Genomic DNA, 20,231 nt, shown 5'->3' with positions numbered 1-20,231 from the left:
AGATTAGATGGCTAATTAGATAAGTAGCTTGCAGTCAGCAGGTTTTACTTCAAGTTCACTGAGTGTCAAGTTAAACAAGTGTCGATTAGTTTCTGTGAGTTCAAGTGCATTTTAGCATCGCACACACACACACACGCGCGCACACAAATCACTCTTACAGAGCTGTTGCAAATATAACCACGTTTGTATCACTGAGCCATGATGTTGTTTTCCTCCAGTTTACTGGCTTGGAAAAGATTTCATCCCTTTTGATCAATACGCTCTCGTTTTCTGGCATTCTCATTCATCTATCAGCATAGAGACAATTGTGGTCATTAACAGGTGATGGTATATTACTGGTGTAAAATGTGTATTAATCAATCCGTCTTCCGCAGCAGCCATATACTCTATCTATTCAGGATAAATATTGAAATGATCCTGACTGCTAAAGATTTTTTTTTCTTCTTTTCTTTTTTTTTCTCACTGTGGAGGTATTGCAGTAGATTGTGGAGGTGTTGCAAGAGACATTTTCTCATAAAAGATTATATTATGATAGTTGAACCAAAACTTTTCATTTAAATATGCCCTCTTCTATTCAGCCAAGTGCCAGCTGTCTTTGTGCTCTCAGTCCACCTCTCACACTGTGCAGAAATAGCTCAATTCTGTTAAGTGCACAGCATTCACAACACTTTCCATACAGCCAGTGTATACCGCTCCTTCATACAGTACACCACTCTATACAGCATCAATCAAAAGTTTGGACACCGCTACTCATTCACAGTTTTTTTTTTTTTCCCCCTGTATTTTCACTATTTTCTGCAATACTGAAGACATCAAAACTATGAAATAACATCTGGAACATGTATGGAATCATGTGGGAGACAAAAAGTGTTAAAAAGGCTAAATCTCATCATCTGTAGCCGCTTTATCCTGTTCTACAGGGTCGCAGGCAAGCTGGAGCCTATCCCAGCTGACTACGGGCGAAAGGCGGGGTACACCCTGGACAAGTCGCCAGGTCATCACAGGGCTGACACATAGACACAGACAACCATTCACACTCACATTCACACCTACGGTCAATTTAGAGTCACCAGTTAACCTAACCTGCATGTCTTTGGACTGTGGGGGAAACCGGAGCACCCGGAGGAAACCCACGCGGACAACATTCAAACTCCACACAGAAAGGCCCTCGCCGGCCACGGGGCTCGAACCCGGACCTTCTTGCTGTGAGGCGACAGCGCTAACCACTACACCACCGTGCCGCCCTAAAAAGGCTAAATATATTTGATATTTTAGATTCTTCAACGTATGCACCATGTATCTTGATGACGCTTTGTACACTATTGGCGTTATCTTAACCAGCTTCATGAGGTCGTCACCTGGAACGCTTTTCAATTAACACGTGCCTCGTCAAAAGTGAATTAGTCCACTAGTTTCTTCCCTTCTTACTGCATTTGAGATCAAATAGTAAATAATAAAAATACAATAAATAGCCCTATTCAACACCACACCTGGAGTAATCCATATTATGTCAAGAACCGCTCAGTGAAGTAAAGAGAAACGACATCTATCATTACGTTAAAACATGAAGTGACTTTTAATGAAATAAAATAAAGAAAAAAAAAGTAGTGCTGTCAGACTGTATAGTGAGAATTATTACACCCTGTATAGTGCACTCACAGTACCCCACAATGCACCATGAAAAGTACTGAACAACCAATGGTCACTAACCAAGCAATATACTGTATATACCGTACCATCATGCATTGCAGTCGCGCTGAAAGAAAAGCTGTAAAAGCTGTTTCATAAGGACTGTTAAGTATTTTAGACTGAGTATAGCAGTAGTTTGTTTTTCCTCATGACACAAGACAAATTTCTAAGTTGTGGCGCAAAAATGGCAATAATAGTGTAGTGTCTTGGGGTGAATGGACATCATAAACGGACATTCAAGTACAATTAAACATAGTAAGGGAACAGAAAACAAGCTCAAATAGAATAAGACGGATAAAATACAAGAAGAAAAGTTCGAGCGCAGAGTGAGGAATTAATCAAAAACCTCAAATTTGATTGAATAAAAGGCAGCGACAAAGAAGAAAGTATCCAGCCTTGATTTAAAAGAACTGAAAGATGCAGCAGACACAAAGTACTTTGCATTGATTAATGTTGGAAATATGCTCAGTATAATATGGATTTATTACAAAAATACATGCGTGTATTTATTATTTTGAAAACCCACCAGCCGACTGATCTGGCACATTTTAATTGTGCGACAGTAATGACGTAAATAATGTCGCAGTGGAGTAGTGTCCGAAAGTGTGTTTTTTTTTTTTTTTTAACCAGTGAGCTCACTATATATTCCTCTATATAGAATTCCTAGATAGTGAGTAGTGAACGAGTGAGTGATTTTGGACACAGCAATTGATGTGTGTGCGACCCTGTAGAACAGGATAAAGTGGCTAGAGATAATGAGATTTTATATATATATATATATATATATATATATATATATATATATATATATATAAAATCTCCTTCTCACCCCTGGGGGGGGGGGGGGGGGGGTTACCCATGTCATCCTCAAGCTCGGGTCCTCTACCAGAGGCCTGGGAGTTTGAGGGTTCTGCGCAGTATCTTTGATGTTCCTAGTACTGCGCTTTTCTGGACTGAGGCTTCAGATGTTGTTCCTGGGATTTGCTGGAGCCACTCTCCCAGTTTGAGGGTTACTGCCCCAAGTGCCCCCACTACCACGGGGACCACGCAACCCTTGACCTTCCACATCCGTTCCAGCTGCTCTTTCAACCCTTGATACTTCTCAAGTTTCTCATGTTCCTTCTTCCTGATGTTGGCGTCAGCTGGGATCGCCACATCTATCACCACCACCCTCTTCTGCTCTTTGTCCATCACCACTATGTCCGGTTGGTTAGCCAGGATCTGTTTGTCAGTCTGGAAGCTGAAGTCCCACAGAACCTTGGCCCTGTTGTTCTCAGCCGCCTTCTGTGGTATGGCCCATTGGGACTTGGGTACTTCTATTCCATACTGGTTGCAGATGTTCCTGTATACTATCCCAGCCACTTGGTTGTGCCTCTCCATGTACGCTGATCCAGCTAGCATCTTACACCCTGCTACTATGTGCTGGACTGTTTCAGGGGCTTCTTTGCACAGTCTGCATCTTGGGTCTGATCTACTCTGGTAGATCCTGGCCTCTATTGCTCTTGTGCTTATGGCCTGTTCTTGTTCTTGTGCTGCCATGATTAGTGCCTCTGTGCTGTCTGTCAGTCCTGCATATATATATATATATATATATATATATATATATATATATATATATATATATATATATATATATATATGTGTGTGTGTGTGTATATGTATGTATGTATGTATGTATGTATGTATACACTACCATTCAAAAGTTTGGGGTCACCCAGACAATTTTGTGTTTTCCATGAAAAGTCACACTTTTATTTCCCACCATAAGTTGTAAAATGAATAGAAAATATAGTCAAGACATTTTTCTGGCCATTTTGAGCATTTAATCGACCCCACAAATGTGATGCTCCAGAAACTCAATCTGCTCAAAGGAAGGTCAGTTTTATAGCTTCTCTAAAGAGCTCAACTGTTTTCAGCTGTGCTAACATGATTGTACAAGGGTTTTCTAATCATCCATTAGCCTTCTGAGGCAATGAGCAAACACATTGTACCATTAGAACACTGGAGTGAGAGTTGCTGGAAATGGGCCTCTATACACCTATGGAGATATTGCACCAAAAACCAGACATTTGCAGCTAGAATAGTCATTTACCACATTAGCAATGTATAGAGTGGATTTCTGATTAGTTTAAAGTGATCTTCATTGAAAAGAACAGTGCTTTTCTTCCAAAAATGAGGAAATTTCAAAGTGACCCCAAACTTTTGAACGGTAGTGTGTGTATGTATGTACAGTATGTATGTATGTAATGTATGTATGTATGTATGTATGTATGTATGTATGTATGTATGTATGTATGTGTGTGTGTTTAAATAAAAAAAACTAATTTATTACTCACAAAAGACATCATGCTTCAGTGAGCTTGAAACAATAACACAGGAACTAATAAAAGTATTGATCATGTATCAGTCTAAAAACTCCAAAAAGGCTTTCAAAATTTCGTAACTCTTATTTTCTTTACATTCACATGTGTGTTTGTATGTGTGTGTGAGAACTCCATTCATCTACAAATTACCAAACATGTTCACAGCACAGCTGATTTACACTTAGTGATGCTCACAAAGTCCATAAAAGGCAATACTCGCAGCGAGCTGAAAACTACGAAATGACAACTAAACGGAGTGCACTGAATCTTCCAGTAACGCAGCTCAGCCACTTCAGTGCTTCCATTAACTATTCCTACCTTTTATAGCACACCATTTCTTTTGTCCCAATTTAATGGTTAGTTTTATTTGCAATAATATATGTATTGCTTTATTCCAAGTCTTTAACCCTCTAGGGTCGAGAGCTTCGCTGGCAAATCTCAGCAGGTTTAGAATGAGTAGGTCATGTATTTAGATAAATATATTTGTGAGTTTGTATCATACAAGCATGATAAACATATTGACGTATACTTTATACTTTACACTTTCCTATGTGCCCACTGCCAAATAATATAATATTTTTTAAATTACCTAAATTAGATGAAACATAAAACTTGTCACCTTACTCAGTCACGCCGGAGTCGGAGCGCTGAGCGCTCACTTATGCATGAGCAGATCAGTTGATATGTGTGCTCTGTAGTGCATACACAGAAAACATGACTGAGCAGTTTTCCCAGAGTTAAAAGTATTTTCCTCAAAAATAGTACATTTTGCTTGATTTTGAGTTTCAAGAGTAAAATTTGGAGTTGGAGTGGGAGCAAAATTACAGCGTAATTGTGTAACAGAGTTGATGGTGGCTCCAAACTGAGTAAAATAGTACAAGAGTTAATGTGTGAAAAAGCATGACCCTACCTATTGTCATGAACCATTTTGATCACTTGACCTGATGGGATTAAGAGTTGGCAGTGGGAGGGGTTTTCACTCTTCTCATTGAATGGAATGGAATTTTTTACTCTTCTCAATTGAATACCCAACCCTTTATCCCAAAACAAAAGGACATAAATTTTTTTGATGGCCAGTTAATGGTCCAAGTCAATGGAGCAGATTTAAGTTTTTTGTGCTTGATACATTCCTAAGACTGAATAGAATCACCTCAAGTGACTAAAACGGTTTGTCACAATGGGTAAGGTCATGTTTTTTCACACATTCCAACACCATTCTCAAACTGCTTTTTACAACATCTTCATTTATCTGTTATTTTTTTAAAGTACAATCATGACATACATACTACATAAATATTATTGTAGCTGAACTTGTGCTGAATACAAAAAAGTCATATGACTTTGAAAATACTGCTTAGATTTGTTGAAATTGACAGCAAAATCATTAGAGTGCCAGAAAATATCCTTCAACCCCAGAGGGTTAATATGAAACAATCCATGATCACATAATGAAATAATTAAACAATTTAAACTTGATAGAATAATTAATATCTAAAATCGTAATAACTCATGTCAATTAAATGACGAGAAGCTGTCAGTCAAGGTTTACATTAATGAGTCTTCCTCCACAGAAAATGAACGCAGGAGCTTTTCAAATGAACTTGATATCATCTTCATGGATATTACATTTATTTTCTAAATATCCAGTTTGATAAACAAGGCCCAATGTTGTCATTAAAGTAAGTACAAGCTTGATGTTTTTGTTTGCGCTTGCTTTTTTCAGATTTGAAAAAGTGAGCGCTTGTCAACGTTAGCAATCACACAAAGTTTTATGCTGATTTTGGAGAGCGACAGTAGAGAGAGAAAAATATCACCAGGCAGTTTTGTGATGAGAGATCATTATAACCCTACATTCACACTCGCAAGCAGTGAAGCGACAGACAAGTATTCATTTTCTATGTGTGTGTGATTTTAGTGACAGCAGCAGGTGACAAAGTGAGAACACAACAAGCGTCAGTGAAGTGAAATTTCCTCAATTCTATTCATCATCCATCCATCCATTATCCGTAGCCGCTTATCCTGTGCAGAGTCGCGGGCAAGCTGGAGCCTATCCCAGCTGACTATGGGCGAGAGGCAGGGTACACCCTGGACAAGTCGCCAGGTCATCGCTAGCCTGGGAAATCCCATGCTGTTTTGCACAATCGTTCTGATCTGAAAAGACAGCATGGAAACTATGGTCTAAAGGCTCGCCTGAGTTAGGGAGCCAATCAGAGAGTGGGGAGGGGTGGAAAGACGGTGACGCGTACTACTCGACAAACGGAAGCTTGTAGTTTATTTGGGACTGTTTACAGATCACATTTAACATGGCGGCGAGTGATACCAACCAAACTTTCGATCAAGCTTTAGACACTGTTCTGAATTAGTCTGGTTAACACCAGGCCATATCACAAGTGAAATAATTTCGGTGCCATTGTTTTCTATTTTTGTTTTGCCTTCTCTTTCTCTTTCCTTCTCTTCTTCGCCTCTTCGTCGCTCTAACTACGTCACCGGGTACAACTGCCATGATTGGCCATGGGCTACGTATACGCCAAATGATAGACATTCGCAACGTCCAATAAACGGCCGTTGACAATCGTAAACCACACCTCCCCTACGAGAAATTCAATAGGCAGATTCCAGACCATATTTCACTTGTGATATGGTCTGGTGTTAACCAGACTAGGTCATCGCAGCAATTCTATTCAAATTGCGTATAACAGTAAAGCAACATTGGCTCGACTGGATTGAATGGTAGTGTAGACAAGGTTTCTAACTTCCCCCGGTCAAAACTTTAGTCCCTACCTGCATTTAGCTATGTTTGATGGAAGTGTATTGGGTCCTTTGTTATTCTGTTTGTACACGAATGACTTACCTCAAGTCCTTAAAAGGTGCAATATTCATATGTATGCAGATGACACTGTTCTATATTACTTGGCTGGCTCGGTAAACTAGTGTGGAAAGGTTGTCTCCAAGGACTTGAAGAGCGTTGCGGATTGGTTAATTGTAAACAAGATCTCACTCCACCCAAACAAAATGAAATCAATGTTGTTTGGCCTTCCTCAAAAACTCAGACATGCTGGAAAATCTGCCACGATGGAGTGAACGTTTACGAGCAGGTCACTTCATTCACATATCTGGGTCTAACTCTGGACCCCTATCTTCAGTGGGCAGCTCACACTGAGAAAGTCATACGAAAACTTCTGGGTGCCTTAAACTGTGCAAAAGCATTTGTTACCATTGAAATACTCCAAACCATGTGTCATACTTTGCTGTATTCACACATGGATTACAGTGCCGCTGCCTGGCTGCCATGTCCTGTGCAGTGCAACAAAACACAAATACTACAACTCAATAGGTTGTTAAACCGAGCTGCAAGGATCATCACAGGCCATACACTCCAGGACCGTGTCTCTACTGAAACTTTGTTAGTGGAGATGGAGATGGAACCCCTGCGTAAAAGGGTTGAAGTCAACACTCTAGTCATGGTGTTTAAGGCAGTCCGCAAAAGAACTCCACCCGATATGTCAGCCATTTTGTGGCTACTGCTTCATAGAGGCGAAGTGAGGCAGTAGCCACTATGTCATCGTGATGTAAGAATGAGTGGAACAATAGCACACTGTGCAGATGCATATGCATTTCACCAGAACGACGAATCGTGATCTCGCGATATGAAAAGTTGATCTCATGTTCTCAAAGGTACACAAGAACGAGTGTCATCGTGTTGTAAGAATGAGTGGAACAATTGCGAAACTTCGTAACCAATCAGCACTTATCCTGATCAAGTTCGATTACCTGTTCTACTTCTTGATAAACTTCAGAACCAGAAACGAAATAAGAGAAACCTCATTATAACTTCATAGTATCGTAAGATAATCGGCAGATAAAAAGATAAATGAAATTCACCTCGTGGTTCACCAAGGCTACTGATTCGATATCAAGTGGTGTTTATTTTAAGAAAATTTACCTTTTGATTATCACAGCTTTTGTTTGGTCCTTCTGAAAGATCAAGTGAAAGGTTTTGTAATTTTTTTTTTTTTTAGCTTTTTGGCCGATATATTGAAAAGCCGATATCAAACTTGAGCTCTTCGCTTTAATTTTTTAATTTGATTTATTTATTTTAGAGTCTTTACACTACACTTGTGAAACAAAATGTGCTCATTAGTACTAAATAACGTTTCAAAGACAATTCATGAACAAGTGCTTTGTTACTATTTTGAAAATCGATATAGGTCACAGCACTCGATTTTGAACAAAACACAGTAAACAAAATCGGTAACCAAAATACTCAAGCCCTGATGCTGCTCACAGCTTGGTGATGCTTGCAAGAGATGAGGCGAGTATCACTGAGAACATGTACATGTACAGTGGTGCTTGAAAGTTTGTGAACCCTTTAAAATTTTCTATATTTCTGCATAAATATGACCTAAAACATCATCGGATTTTCACACAAGTCCTAAAAGTATATAAAGAGAACCCAGTTAAACAAATGAGATCAAAATATTATACTTGGTCATTTATTTATTGAGGAAAATGATCCAATATTACATATCTGCGAGTGGCAAAAGTATGTGAACCTTTGCGTTCAGTATCTGGTGTGACCCCCTTGTGCAGCAATAACTGCAACTAAACATTTGTGGTAACTGTTGATCAGTCCTGCACACCAGCTTGGAGGAATTTTAGCCCATTCCTCCATACAGAACAGCTTCAACTCTGGGATGTTGGTGGGTTTCCTCACATGAACTGCTCACTTCAGGTCCTTCCACAACATTTCGATTGGATTAAGGTCAGGACTTTGACTTGGCCATTCCAAAACATTCACTTTATTCTTCTTTAACCATTCTTTGGTAGAACGACTTGTATGCTTAGAGTTGCTGTCTTGCTGCATGATCCACCTTCTCTTGAGATTTAGTTCATGGACAGATGTCCTGATATTTTCCTTTAGAATTTGCTGGTATAATTCAGAATTCCTTGTTCCAACAATGATGGCAAACCATCCTGGCCCAGATGCAGCAAAACAGGCCCAAACCGTGATACTACCACCACCATGTTTCACAGAAGGGATAAGGTTCTTATGTTGGAATGCAGTGCTTTCCTTTCTCCAAACATAATGCTTCTCATTGAAACCAAAAAGTTCTATTTTGATCTCATTTGTCCACAAAACATTTTCCAATAGCCTTCTGGCTTGTCCACATGATCTTTAGCAAACTGCAGATGAGCAGCAATGTTCTTTTTGGAGAGCAGTGGCTTTCTCCTTGCAACCCTGCCATGCACACCATTGTTGTTCAGTGTTTTCCTGATGGTGGACTCATGAACATTGGCTAATGTTAATGTGAGAGAGGTCTTCAGTTGCTTAGAAGTTACCTTGGGGTCCTTTGTGACCTCGCCGACTATTACACACCTTGCTCATGGAGTGATCTTTGTTGGTCGACCACTCCTGGGGAGGGTAACAATGGTCTTGAATTTCCTCCATTTGTACACAGTCTGTCTGACTGTGGATTGGTGGAGTCCAAACTCTTTAGAGATGGTTTTGTAACCTTTTCCAGCCTGATGAGCATCAACAACGCTTTTTCTGAGGTCCTCAGAAATCTCCTTTGTTCGTGTCATGATACACTTCCACAAACATGTGTTGTGAAGATCAGACTTTGATAGATCCCTGTTCTTTAAATAAAACAAGGTGCCCACTCACACCTGATTGTCATCTCATTGATTGAAAACACCTGACTTTAATTTCACCTTCAAATTAACTGCTAATCCTAGAGGTTCACATACTTTTGCCACTCACAGATATGTAATATTGGATCATTTTCCTCAATAAATAAATGACCAAGTATAATATTTTTGTCTCATTTGTTTAACTGGGTTCTCTTTATCTACTTTTAGGACTTGTGTGAAAATATGATGATGTTTTAGGTCATATTTATGCAGAAATATAGGAAATTCTAAAGGGTTCACAAACTTTCAAGCACCACTGTATATATGCGATATTTACTGTATGGACATGGGATCAGAAAACTATTTTATTTACAACCCCGATTCCAAAAAAGTTGGGACAAAGTACAAATTGTAAATAAAAACGGAATGCAATGATGTGGAAGTTTCAAAATTCCATATTTTATTCAGAATAGAACATAGATGACATATCAAATGTTTAAACTGAGAAAATGTATCATTTAAAGAGAAAAATTAGGTGATTTTAAATTTCATGACAACAACACATCTCAAAAAAGTTGGGACAAGGCCATGTTTACCACTGTGAGACATCCCCTTTTCTCTTTACAACAGTCTGTAAACGTCTGGGGACTGAGGAGACAAGTTGCTCAAGTTTAGGGATAGGAATGTTAACCCATTCTTGTCTAATGTAGGATTCTAGTTGCTCAACTGTCTTAGGTCTTTTTTGTCGTATCTTCCATTTTATGATGCACCAAATGTTTTCTATGGATGAAAGATCTGGACTGTAGGCTGGCCAGTTCAGTACTCGGACCCTTCTTCTACGCAGCCATGATGCTGTAATTGATGCAGTATGCGGTTTGGCATTGTCATGTTGGAAAATGCAAGGTCTTCCCTGAAAGAGACGTCATCTGGATGGGAGCATATGTTGCTCTAGAACCTGGATATACCTTTCAGCATTGATGGTGTCTTTCCAGATGTGTAAGCTGCCCATGCCACACGCACTAATGCAACCCCATACCATCAGAGATGCAGGCTTCTGAACTGAGCACTGATAACAACTTGGGTCGTCCTTCTCCTTTTTAGTCCGAATGCCACGGCGTCCCTGATTTCCATACAGAACTTCAAATTTTGATTCGTCTGACCACAGAACAGTTTTCCACTTTGCCACAGTCCATTTTAAATGAGCCTTGGCCCAGAGAAGACGTCTGTGCTTCTGGATCATGTTTAGATACGGCTTCTTCTTTGAACTATAGAGTTTTAGCTGGCAACGGCGGATGGCATGGTGAATTGTGTTCACAGATAATGTTCTCTGGAAATATTCCTGAGCCCATCTTGTGATTTCCAATCCAGAAGCATGCCTGTATGTGATGCAGTGCCGTCTAAGGGCCTGAAGATCACGGGCACCCAGTATGGTTTTCCGGCCTTGACCCTTACACACAGAGATTCTTCCAGATTCTCTGAATCTTTTGATGATATTATGCACTGTAGATGATGATATGTTCAAACTCTTTGCAATTTTACACTGTCGAACTCCTTTCTGATATTGCTCCACTATTTGTCGGCGCAGAATTAGGGGGATTGGTGATCCTCTTCCCATCTTTACTTCTGAGAGCCGCTGCCACTCCAAGATGCTCTTTTTATACCCAGTCATGTTAATGACCTATTGCCAATTGACCTAATGAGTTGTAATTTGGTCCTCCAGCTATTCCTTTTTTTGTACCTTTAACTTTTCCAGTCTCTTATTGCCCCTGTCCCAACTTTTTTGAGATGTGTTGCTGTCATGAAATTTCAAATGAGCCGATATTTGGCATGAAATTTCAAAATGTCTCACTTTCGACATTTGATATGTTGTCTATGTTCTATTGTGAATACAATATCAGTTTCTGAGATTTGTATATTATTGCATTCCATTTTTATTTACAATTTGTACTTTGTCCCAACTTTTTTGGAATTGGGGCTGTAATAAGTACCTAGGGCAGCATGGTGGTGTAGTGGTTAGTGCTGTCACCTCACAACAAGAAGGTCCGGGTTCGAGCCCCGTGGCCGGCGAGGGTCTTTCTGTGTGGAGTTTGCATGTTCTTCCCGTGTCCACGTGGGTTTCCTCCGGGTGCTCCGGTTTCCCCCACAGTCCAAAGACATGCAGGTTAGGTTAACTGGTGACTCTAAATTGACCGTAGGTGTGAATGTGAGTGTGAATGGTTGTCTATGTGTCAGCCCTGTGATGACCTGGCGACTTGTCCAGGGTGTACCCTGCCTTTCGCCTGTAGTCAGCTGGGATAGGCTCCAGCTTGCCTGCGACCCTGTAGAACAGGATAAAGCGGCTAGAGATAATGAGATGAGATGTGATAAGTACCTAATTAACTGTAAATAAAGTAAAAACATAGATATTGAAAAGTTCAGTCAATAACTGATATGTATAGCTATAGCCTGATTAACATTGTCCTAATGATTAGGAAAATATTTCCTGAAAATTGTCCCAATGTCATGACTTACAATAACAATCCAGGTGTTTAGTAGATGCTCTTATTCAGAGCACCGTACAACACACACAGCACCTGGGGAACAGTTTGGAGTTAGGTGCCTTGCTCAAGGGCACTTCAGTCATGGATTTTCCATCAAACCAGCGACCCTTTGGGCCCAACGCTACTTCTCTAACCTTCAGGCAATGGCTGCCCCTAATTATTTGTTCCTATTCATAATGCCCCAAATGCAATCTCAACACCCCCCACCCACCCACCCACCCACCCACCCACTCTTCCACCCAGAGGTGCACTTAAGGCTGTTGTCCAAATATGTTGCCAAGGGAAAACAGTTCAGCTGGAGGGTTCTTATGAAGGCAGTATGGCAATAAGCTAATGTTATTCATCTGTCAGCAAGATAGCATGGTTTGAAAATGAATAGGCATGATTTCCATATTATCTGTCCATATGTGGCATACGTATGGCGCGTTTAATGTAATAAATCATTCATAATCCATTTTAATAAATCATTCATAATCCATTACCCTGCTAAAAGCAGCAGCAGCAATCAAAACTCTAACCACTGAGCTCAAAATGAGGAGATGTGGAGAGTGTCATCACCAAAGAGCAGAAAAATCACTTGACTGATTTGCATGATGTGACGTGTCTCAGTACTTGCGTGCAAGAGTCAGAGCTGAAAAAGAGGGACACTAAAGCAGAAGAACTATAAATACTTCTTCCATTTTCTCCATTATCTTAATGGTGTAATTACTCCTGAAGAGGCAACAACAACTGACAACCATTTTTGTTTTTACTATTTGTATGAAGTATGTTTCAGCAAATGGCGCTGCTAATATATCTCTATCTGTTTAATGCCCTGAATATTCATATCTCAATCTGTATTTGGGTTTACATGGCCGAAATTGGAAATATGTTTGGACCTTCCTGTCTTTTATTGTCCCACAAGCTTCATATCTTACTTCCCACTGCATTAATATATATTATGTCTCCTATTCCAGTCTGTATTTGTATCCATTTTGAGTGATGTATTCATCCTTTATACACACACTCACGGGACACTTTAATAGGAACTTGTTCTTGACTCTAAGATTCCCGTTCTTGGCTGCAGGACTGGAACTCAATATGGTGTTGTGCTGTTGCATGCTGAGATGCTTTTCTGCTCACCACGGTTGCAAAGAGTTGCTATGAGTTACTATAGCCTTCCTGGCAAAAAAATCTTGAACCAATCTGGCCATTTTCCTCTGACCTCTCTGATCAACAAGGCGTTTGTTTCCACCCACAGAACTGTCGCTCACTCGATGTTTTTTTTTTGTTTGTTTGTCGCACCATTCTGTGTAAACTCTAGAGACTGTTGTGTGTGAAAACCCCAGGAGATTAGCACTTTCTGAAATACTCAAACCAGTCCATCTGGCTCAAACCAACACCCACGCCACAGTGAAAGAAAGTCACACTTTGAGATCACAATTTTTCCCGTTCTGATGTTTGAATGAACATTTGATGGTCATGTGTATCTGCATGACGTTATGCATTGTGCTGCAGTCAAGGGATCGGCTGATTAGAGAACCGCATAAAACATCAGGTGTGCCTAATAAAGTGGGGTTGTTTTACAATCAGGGTACAAAGTTTGTGTCACAGGGGTCCACAATTCAAATTGATTCAAACTGGTTCTTGTACCAGTTTTTAAGTGAAGGACAAGTTAAAGAACAGATTTCAGGTCATTTTTTGACATATGTGCTGGGTGCGATTTGCTGGGGGGGATGGTGGGGATCATCCCCCCCTCTGGTTTTTATCTCTGCTGAAAAAAAATCCTCGGGGACAACCCCGTCAATAAAACAAACAAACCAAAAAAAAAAGTTGACATGACAGGCATGTTGTGACACAGTTTTCTATGGTCTACATTGCACTCACTTTCAAAATGACCCGAAGTGGCAGCTTTGATGTTCACGAACGTCCCCAGCAAATAGATACATTGTAGATAATAACAATATCCAGAGTGTGAACGTGGATTTAGCGCCATGAATCACATCCTTACTGATGAGCGCAACAGAATGAATGTATCCACACTGACAGCCTTCTTTTCCTCGCTGTCAATGGGCCAGACGTGCGTTCCTTCCCTGCTGAGAAATTCGCAGAAATGTGGATTAAAGAAGGGCGAAATGCGGCGGATAGCGCACCGACGGGAAAGCAGAAAAGGCCACATGAACTGCGCCATCAGAGCAAACTGTTCATTTAGTATTCATGTATTTCAGTGATTTTCGAGTCACTGTCCATTTAATCCGGAGGGAGAGAAACATCACAGCAACGCGACAAGCAATGCCAACTTTGTTGTGTGTTAGTGTTCGTGTATTTAGTCAGAGAGATAGGAAGATGAATTTACTATCTCTGGTTTAGTGTTCGTTTTCATTTAGTGTTATTCATTTGATATCATCGGATGTTATTGAGCTGTTAGCCTATTGTTACCTTAATTTTGTGACGTTTCATGATTAAAAAAAAAAACCAACATCCCCCTTTCTGGTTTTTTGACAAATCGCACCCTGCATATGTGTATGGTAGTTTTGTGTAATCTGCTATAAGATGGGAGAAACAAATGAAGTGATTCTCGGAGAGGACATTTTTCTTTGGACAATTCAGAATCCACTACTTCCATAGTGCTTTTCAATATAAGGCTGTAAGCTTTGTGTTAGTTGTCTCTAATATTTATGTCCCAATATCTTGACCACATTTTAGGATGAAAATAATCATTTTAGATATGTTATTTTATATCGAAAAATTAGCTGTCTCGGAGAGGACTTTTTTTTGACACAATTCCATACTAACTTGATCAAAATAGTCTGAAAACTTACTGGCATTCAACATTAAAACTTAACTGTGTTTCCAATGATATGGAACCAAATATGTGTTTTATGGTATAAAGAATGATGTAAGTGCATCCCTTTTGGAGCTACCTGTGGTCAAAAAAGCACTTTTTCTAAATGACACGAGTAATTTTGCTAAATATGACATATATTCCCATACGTTCACCAAAAATAACGTTAATCACCAATTTTTTTTTTTTTTTGCATGGTAAATAGAGCTATCACAGGGCTACAATAAACAACCAAGTTTATTTAGTCAAGCCTTTTGATATTGAAGATAATACGTGTTAAATGTGATTTTTAGCTTGCGTACCCGGATTGTAAAACAACCCAGTGTTATTTTTTTTTTATTAGGGTGTTTTTTTTCCCCTTCTTCCTTTATCAGGGTGTTCCTAATAAAGTGCCCAGCGAGTGTATATCCCAGGTATTGTCAGGAATAGATATCCGCTGAATAGTGTTTTAGTTTAAACAGTGACTCATAGTCATGTTGAACTTAATCTCTTGTACCCATTTACCCATATCAATTCATTTTTCTCTCCACTACTCTCCAACACAGACTGATTTTGAGAAAGACGTGGACTTGGCTTGTCAAACAGGTCGGTATTTCTTTGTCTTTCAGTTCTTTTCTCTTTTCTTCTTCTATCAGTAGTTCTCTTTCCATCTTGTTTGCGTGTTAGTCTATAGCTACCTGTGGATGGTTTTTTTTTTTTTTATGTGAACACATTGGTAATGGAGATTTATTGGGTGAATGAATGAATAGTAACATTGCTTAACATTGTCTTCCCATTATTTCCAGAGAGAGGACATCCATGTAAGTTTTATTTCAATATTTCATGCTTTTTTTATTTCAGTTACAATAGATTTTTTTTTATTATTTTGCATCAAAAATGCATGGCATTGAATTTATTATTTCATTGCAGTATGTACAGTATATCATAGTCAGTGCCAGGGGAAAAAAAAAATCCTGAAAAAAAAGAATTTAAAATTGCCTCTATACTCAAGCAGGTTTCCAAGGTCCAAAAGAGTGCAAGTAAAACTTCGAGACGTTGTTGAATAAAGTTAAAATGAAGCTGAACTAAACTGCAATACATCTCAGACTTTTGGCTGTATTTAGTTTGTACTGTTCATGTTTGTGGTGTCTGTGAACTCAGAAAATGTTGCAAAACTGTTCTGTAGAATATGAACACTTTGCGATCTAAACACTATTCTAAAACAATATTTATTATTAATCTGTCCACATTCACTGGATATGAACAATCGCTTGCTCTGATTTGGCTGCTACTAGGATATCAGCTCATATACCGCGAGTAGAGAAAAACAAAATGGCGGAGCGTGTTGCTGAACCAACCAAGGACGAAATAAAAACTCTACTCAAAAACAAAACCCTAAAAAATACAAAAAAAGCAGCAAAATATGGGATGAAAGTATTTCATGGTAAGAATGTTTTTGTTGTTGTTGTTGTTTTGGGTTTTTTTTTCCAAGAATTATTATTATTATTATAGCATTTTTCACAAATTGCTACTGTCATTTTGTCAGTAACGATGCTGAAAGCCCAAGTTCGGAGCAGCATCCATATATGGCCGCTCCGGACTACACTTTCCAAGAGCCCCCGTCACCAGAATTCTATCACCTGTCACCGATCTACCTGCAGTCACCCAGCATATATATATATATATATATATATATATATATATATATATATATATATATATATATATATATAAACACAGCTCACACATGCATTCAGTGCGAAGTATTGTTCTGTGTCCCTGTACCTGACTTTACCAAGCTGGTTTGACTTCTTCCTGACTTCACGTTAAGATCCCTGTTTACGTTCATTTCGACCTCGTCTTCTCTACATTGTCCTGTTTGCCAATTGACTGACTACACCCGTAGCCCGTCCCTAACTACAATTCTAGCTTCCCAATTTGGCGCAGTTTGCAGTTTGGGATGCATCTGCTCTCCCCTGCGATTGCATCCGTAAGTGCTTGCACACTGATGCATTTCGCCAGTTTGTTTACGTTCTAAGCAGAAATGATTTTGTCGGAAGTTTTGTATAAAGTTTTTATGTATCGAATTTGCAAAAAAATGCTCTGTTTCTCAAAATCCAGTGAATGTGGATAGAATACAACAGTTATTCCACTCAATCTCGTCATACTTATAGCCAGCTCGGTGCTACGCATCTCGCCAGCTGTCAGCTCACGTACGACTCGATTTTGTGGAATAACTATTAACTAATTGGAAATGACTGGATCATCAGAGTAGAACTGCCTAAACTAATAACAGCATAAAGCAAATCCGTAACATAAACACTGGAAACATCCATGATTTTCAGAACGCAGTAGATTTTCTACAAATGTCTTTTAAAAACGTTAGAAACTACTTGAGTTCAAACCAGAAAATCACTTTGAAATCCTTTTTACTTTGCAGAACACAGTGCAACAATTTCTTTGAAGCCCATAACTCATAAATCATTATAACTGTGATTATAAGGAATCACGACCAAGAATCAGAAGCACATTTCTAATGATTTACGAGTCTGAATACAAGCTTCATAGAAAGTGTTACGCCAACCTGAATGCGTAGTGAATTTAGCAGAAATATTTCAGTGTCATATGAATGACATTATTAGGAAACTACTAACTCAAGTATTCATGTCCGACCAGATTTTTTTTTTTGCATTTGACTTTAGGTAGTCATCATAAAAGCATGAGAACCTTCTCGAGTGATGTTTGTTTTTAAGATAATAAGATCTTGAATCCTTTTCCTCCAGGAGGATTATTGAATTTTTCTGTGCATGCAAACCTGTGAAACTTCACCACACTTCTGTTTCATTCCTCCACACCTGCATGCTCCATTTCAACAATATACCAACGTGTGCACATGGTTTCTTTTCTTCTTTCATCTCACCCTGTGATTTCTGGCTTCTTTTGTACTCATTCTTTCTCTCTTATCTTTCCTATTATCCTGCCATCATTTATTCTTTCCTCACTGGCCTCTCGCAATCTCAAATATCTACACACTTGGGCTAACTCTGTGGCCTTTGTTATATATTTGTTACATTTCTACAATCTGTCTCTGGTACACTGTCTCTCTACTTGTCACTGTTCGTCTTTTTTTCATTTTCTCCCACCTGCGATGTGCTTTCACTTGTTGCTTGTTACTTTTTCGCTCTGTGGTCTCTTGCCGTCTATCTTGTCTGTCTTGTGCACTCGACCTCTGCTTCTGTCTCTTCTTCTCTTCCTGCCTTTGTGTGCACTCTCTCTTTCTTTCTTGTCCTCCCACCCTCTGGGCCTTCTCTTTTTCTTTCTCTCTCTCTCTTTCTTTCTTTCTTTCCTCCTCCTCCTTCTCTCGCTCTCTCAGTCATCTTCAAGGAGGTGAACACATGCAACCCAGCTAGCATCACAGGCACACTGTCGCGGATTTCCCTGGATGATGAGGATGATCCCAAGTTAGCCACCCACCAAGAAGGCATCAATTTCAGCAGTCTGCCCGGCAACATCCCCCCACCCAACCTCCTGGCACAGGTTTCAACTCTGGGCACGTTGAATGAGCTCAACGAGACGCCCCGGAAAAAGGAGGTCAATGTGGAACAGCAGGGCCAGCACCAGCGTTCTGCACCAGTCTACTTGTGCACAGAGAGTGCACTGGGTTGGGCACGGTCGTCTACTGCGACCACTGACCCAGCAAGCAGTGCAGGGGGTGGCGAAGGGGACTACATGGTACTACCACGGCGGACAGTCAGCCTCAAGCCCAGTCCGATACAGGAAGAGGAAAAACCTCTCAATATCAGCGTGGATGACCCGCCTTTTCCTCCACCCCCTTCACCCATGACCCTTCACCCAGCTGAGAGCGAGCCATATCCAACGGACTTTGCCACTGTGGACCATGTTGGTGTTGGTCTGAACCGTTCCTATGGTACTGTCAAGCAGGTACCCAGCCTCGCCAGTGCCCACACACTGCAGGTGAAGCAAAGCCGGCCATCCATCAGGCAGATCTTCACTTCCGGCAAAGCAGAACGCACCAGAACCCTGCCCCGCAATTTGGGTAGCGCCAATACCAATGTCTCAGCTGGCTCCCTGGAAGTAAGTAAAGCTCATCCTTTTCATTGGCACCTTGGTTTAAACCTGTCCTGATAAAATTAGGACAAGGCCATCTGTAATTAGAGATAAAACTGGCAGCACTCTTGTAGTGTATAATCGTCCTGCAACGGTCAGAGTCGACTACTGAGATCTTTTTCTTTCATTATTTGTGAAAAACAAATGCAAAATGTAAGACTGTAGGTATGAAATATTCAGGATGATTTTTTTTTTTTTTTTATGAGACAAATAACAGTTTGCACAGTTCTTATTTGGCAGAGCTGTTTGCCTAAAGCACTATCTTACAGGTAGTCCAAACCAGTCTTATCAAACTTTTTCCTGCTGACAAGATAAAGAACTAACTTTTGATTTAGGGAAAAAGGGATTCTTTTTGCCGCGGGTGACAATGATACTTACCCAAGCAAAAACAAGAGCAAAAGAAAGAGCCACAGCTTAAGGGTTGGCACTAGTGCGCATGAAAGTTATAAACACTAGTCATGAAGTATCCCTAATTATTATCCATACAGGACACTGTATTTATGGGGGAAAAAAAAAACGTATTCTATTCCCTTCTAGTGGGTTTCATTCATTTGGTTCAGTAGCATGCAATATTGTTAGCATATCGCTTATCCTACATGTATTACGTCACTCTACCCAATGGAGAATGAGTGTTGAATATGGTTTACGATACTGCACGGTTGTCAAGATAACATGATATCGTACGTCGGCGATGTAAAACTTCTGTGCTAGCGAGCGACTGTGACAATTTGTAGACAAACATGGCCGCCAGGTTTGCTTCGTTGAATACGGGAGATTTTGAGAGAATTTTGAAAGAGACACGTTGAACACCCAAAAGGAATGTGTATGTATAATAATAATAATAATAATAATAATAATAATGGATTTTTTTGTGGTATATCAGATATATTCCATTCAGCTACTCATCTTCAACTCATTCAATATCATGCTAGCTGAATGAAATATATCTGATATACCACTCAATGCCAGCCAATATTATTTAATTATTTTTATCAAAGTTGATGAAGACTAGCTTTCACTAGACTGCCAAACAATATTCAAACAAGGATCATTGATCAGCTCTCGAGATAATAGCAG

The 20,231-nt window shown here is 39.7% G+C and overlaps 1 protein-coding gene across 1 annotated transcript in view; it reads left to right on the top strand.

Moving 5' to 3' along the window:
- The window catches only part of adgrb2 (adhesion G protein-coupled receptor B2), an 836,040-nt gene that overhangs the window by 721,108 nt on the left and 94,701 nt on the right, over positions 1-20,231 (top strand). The window contains exons 26-28 of the mRNA XM_060904734.1: positions 15,593-15,632; positions 15,833-15,847; positions 18,400-19,121. Coding sequence (XP_060760717.1) covers positions 15,593-15,632; positions 15,833-15,847; positions 18,400-19,121 — 777 coding nt within the window. The remainder of the gene's footprint in view (positions 1-15,592; positions 15,633-15,832; positions 15,848-18,399; positions 19,122-20,231) is intronic.

Source organism: Neoarius graeffei, chromosome 22 (genome assembly GCF_027579695.1).
Source record: "Neoarius graeffei isolate fNeoGra1 chromosome 22, fNeoGra1.pri, whole genome shotgun sequence".
Classification (NCBI taxonomy): domain Eukaryota; kingdom Metazoa; phylum Chordata; class Actinopteri; order Siluriformes; family Ariidae; genus Neoarius; species Neoarius graeffei.
Note: the sequence above shows the minus strand (reverse complement) of the source record. Positions and strands in the feature narration are given on the sequence as shown.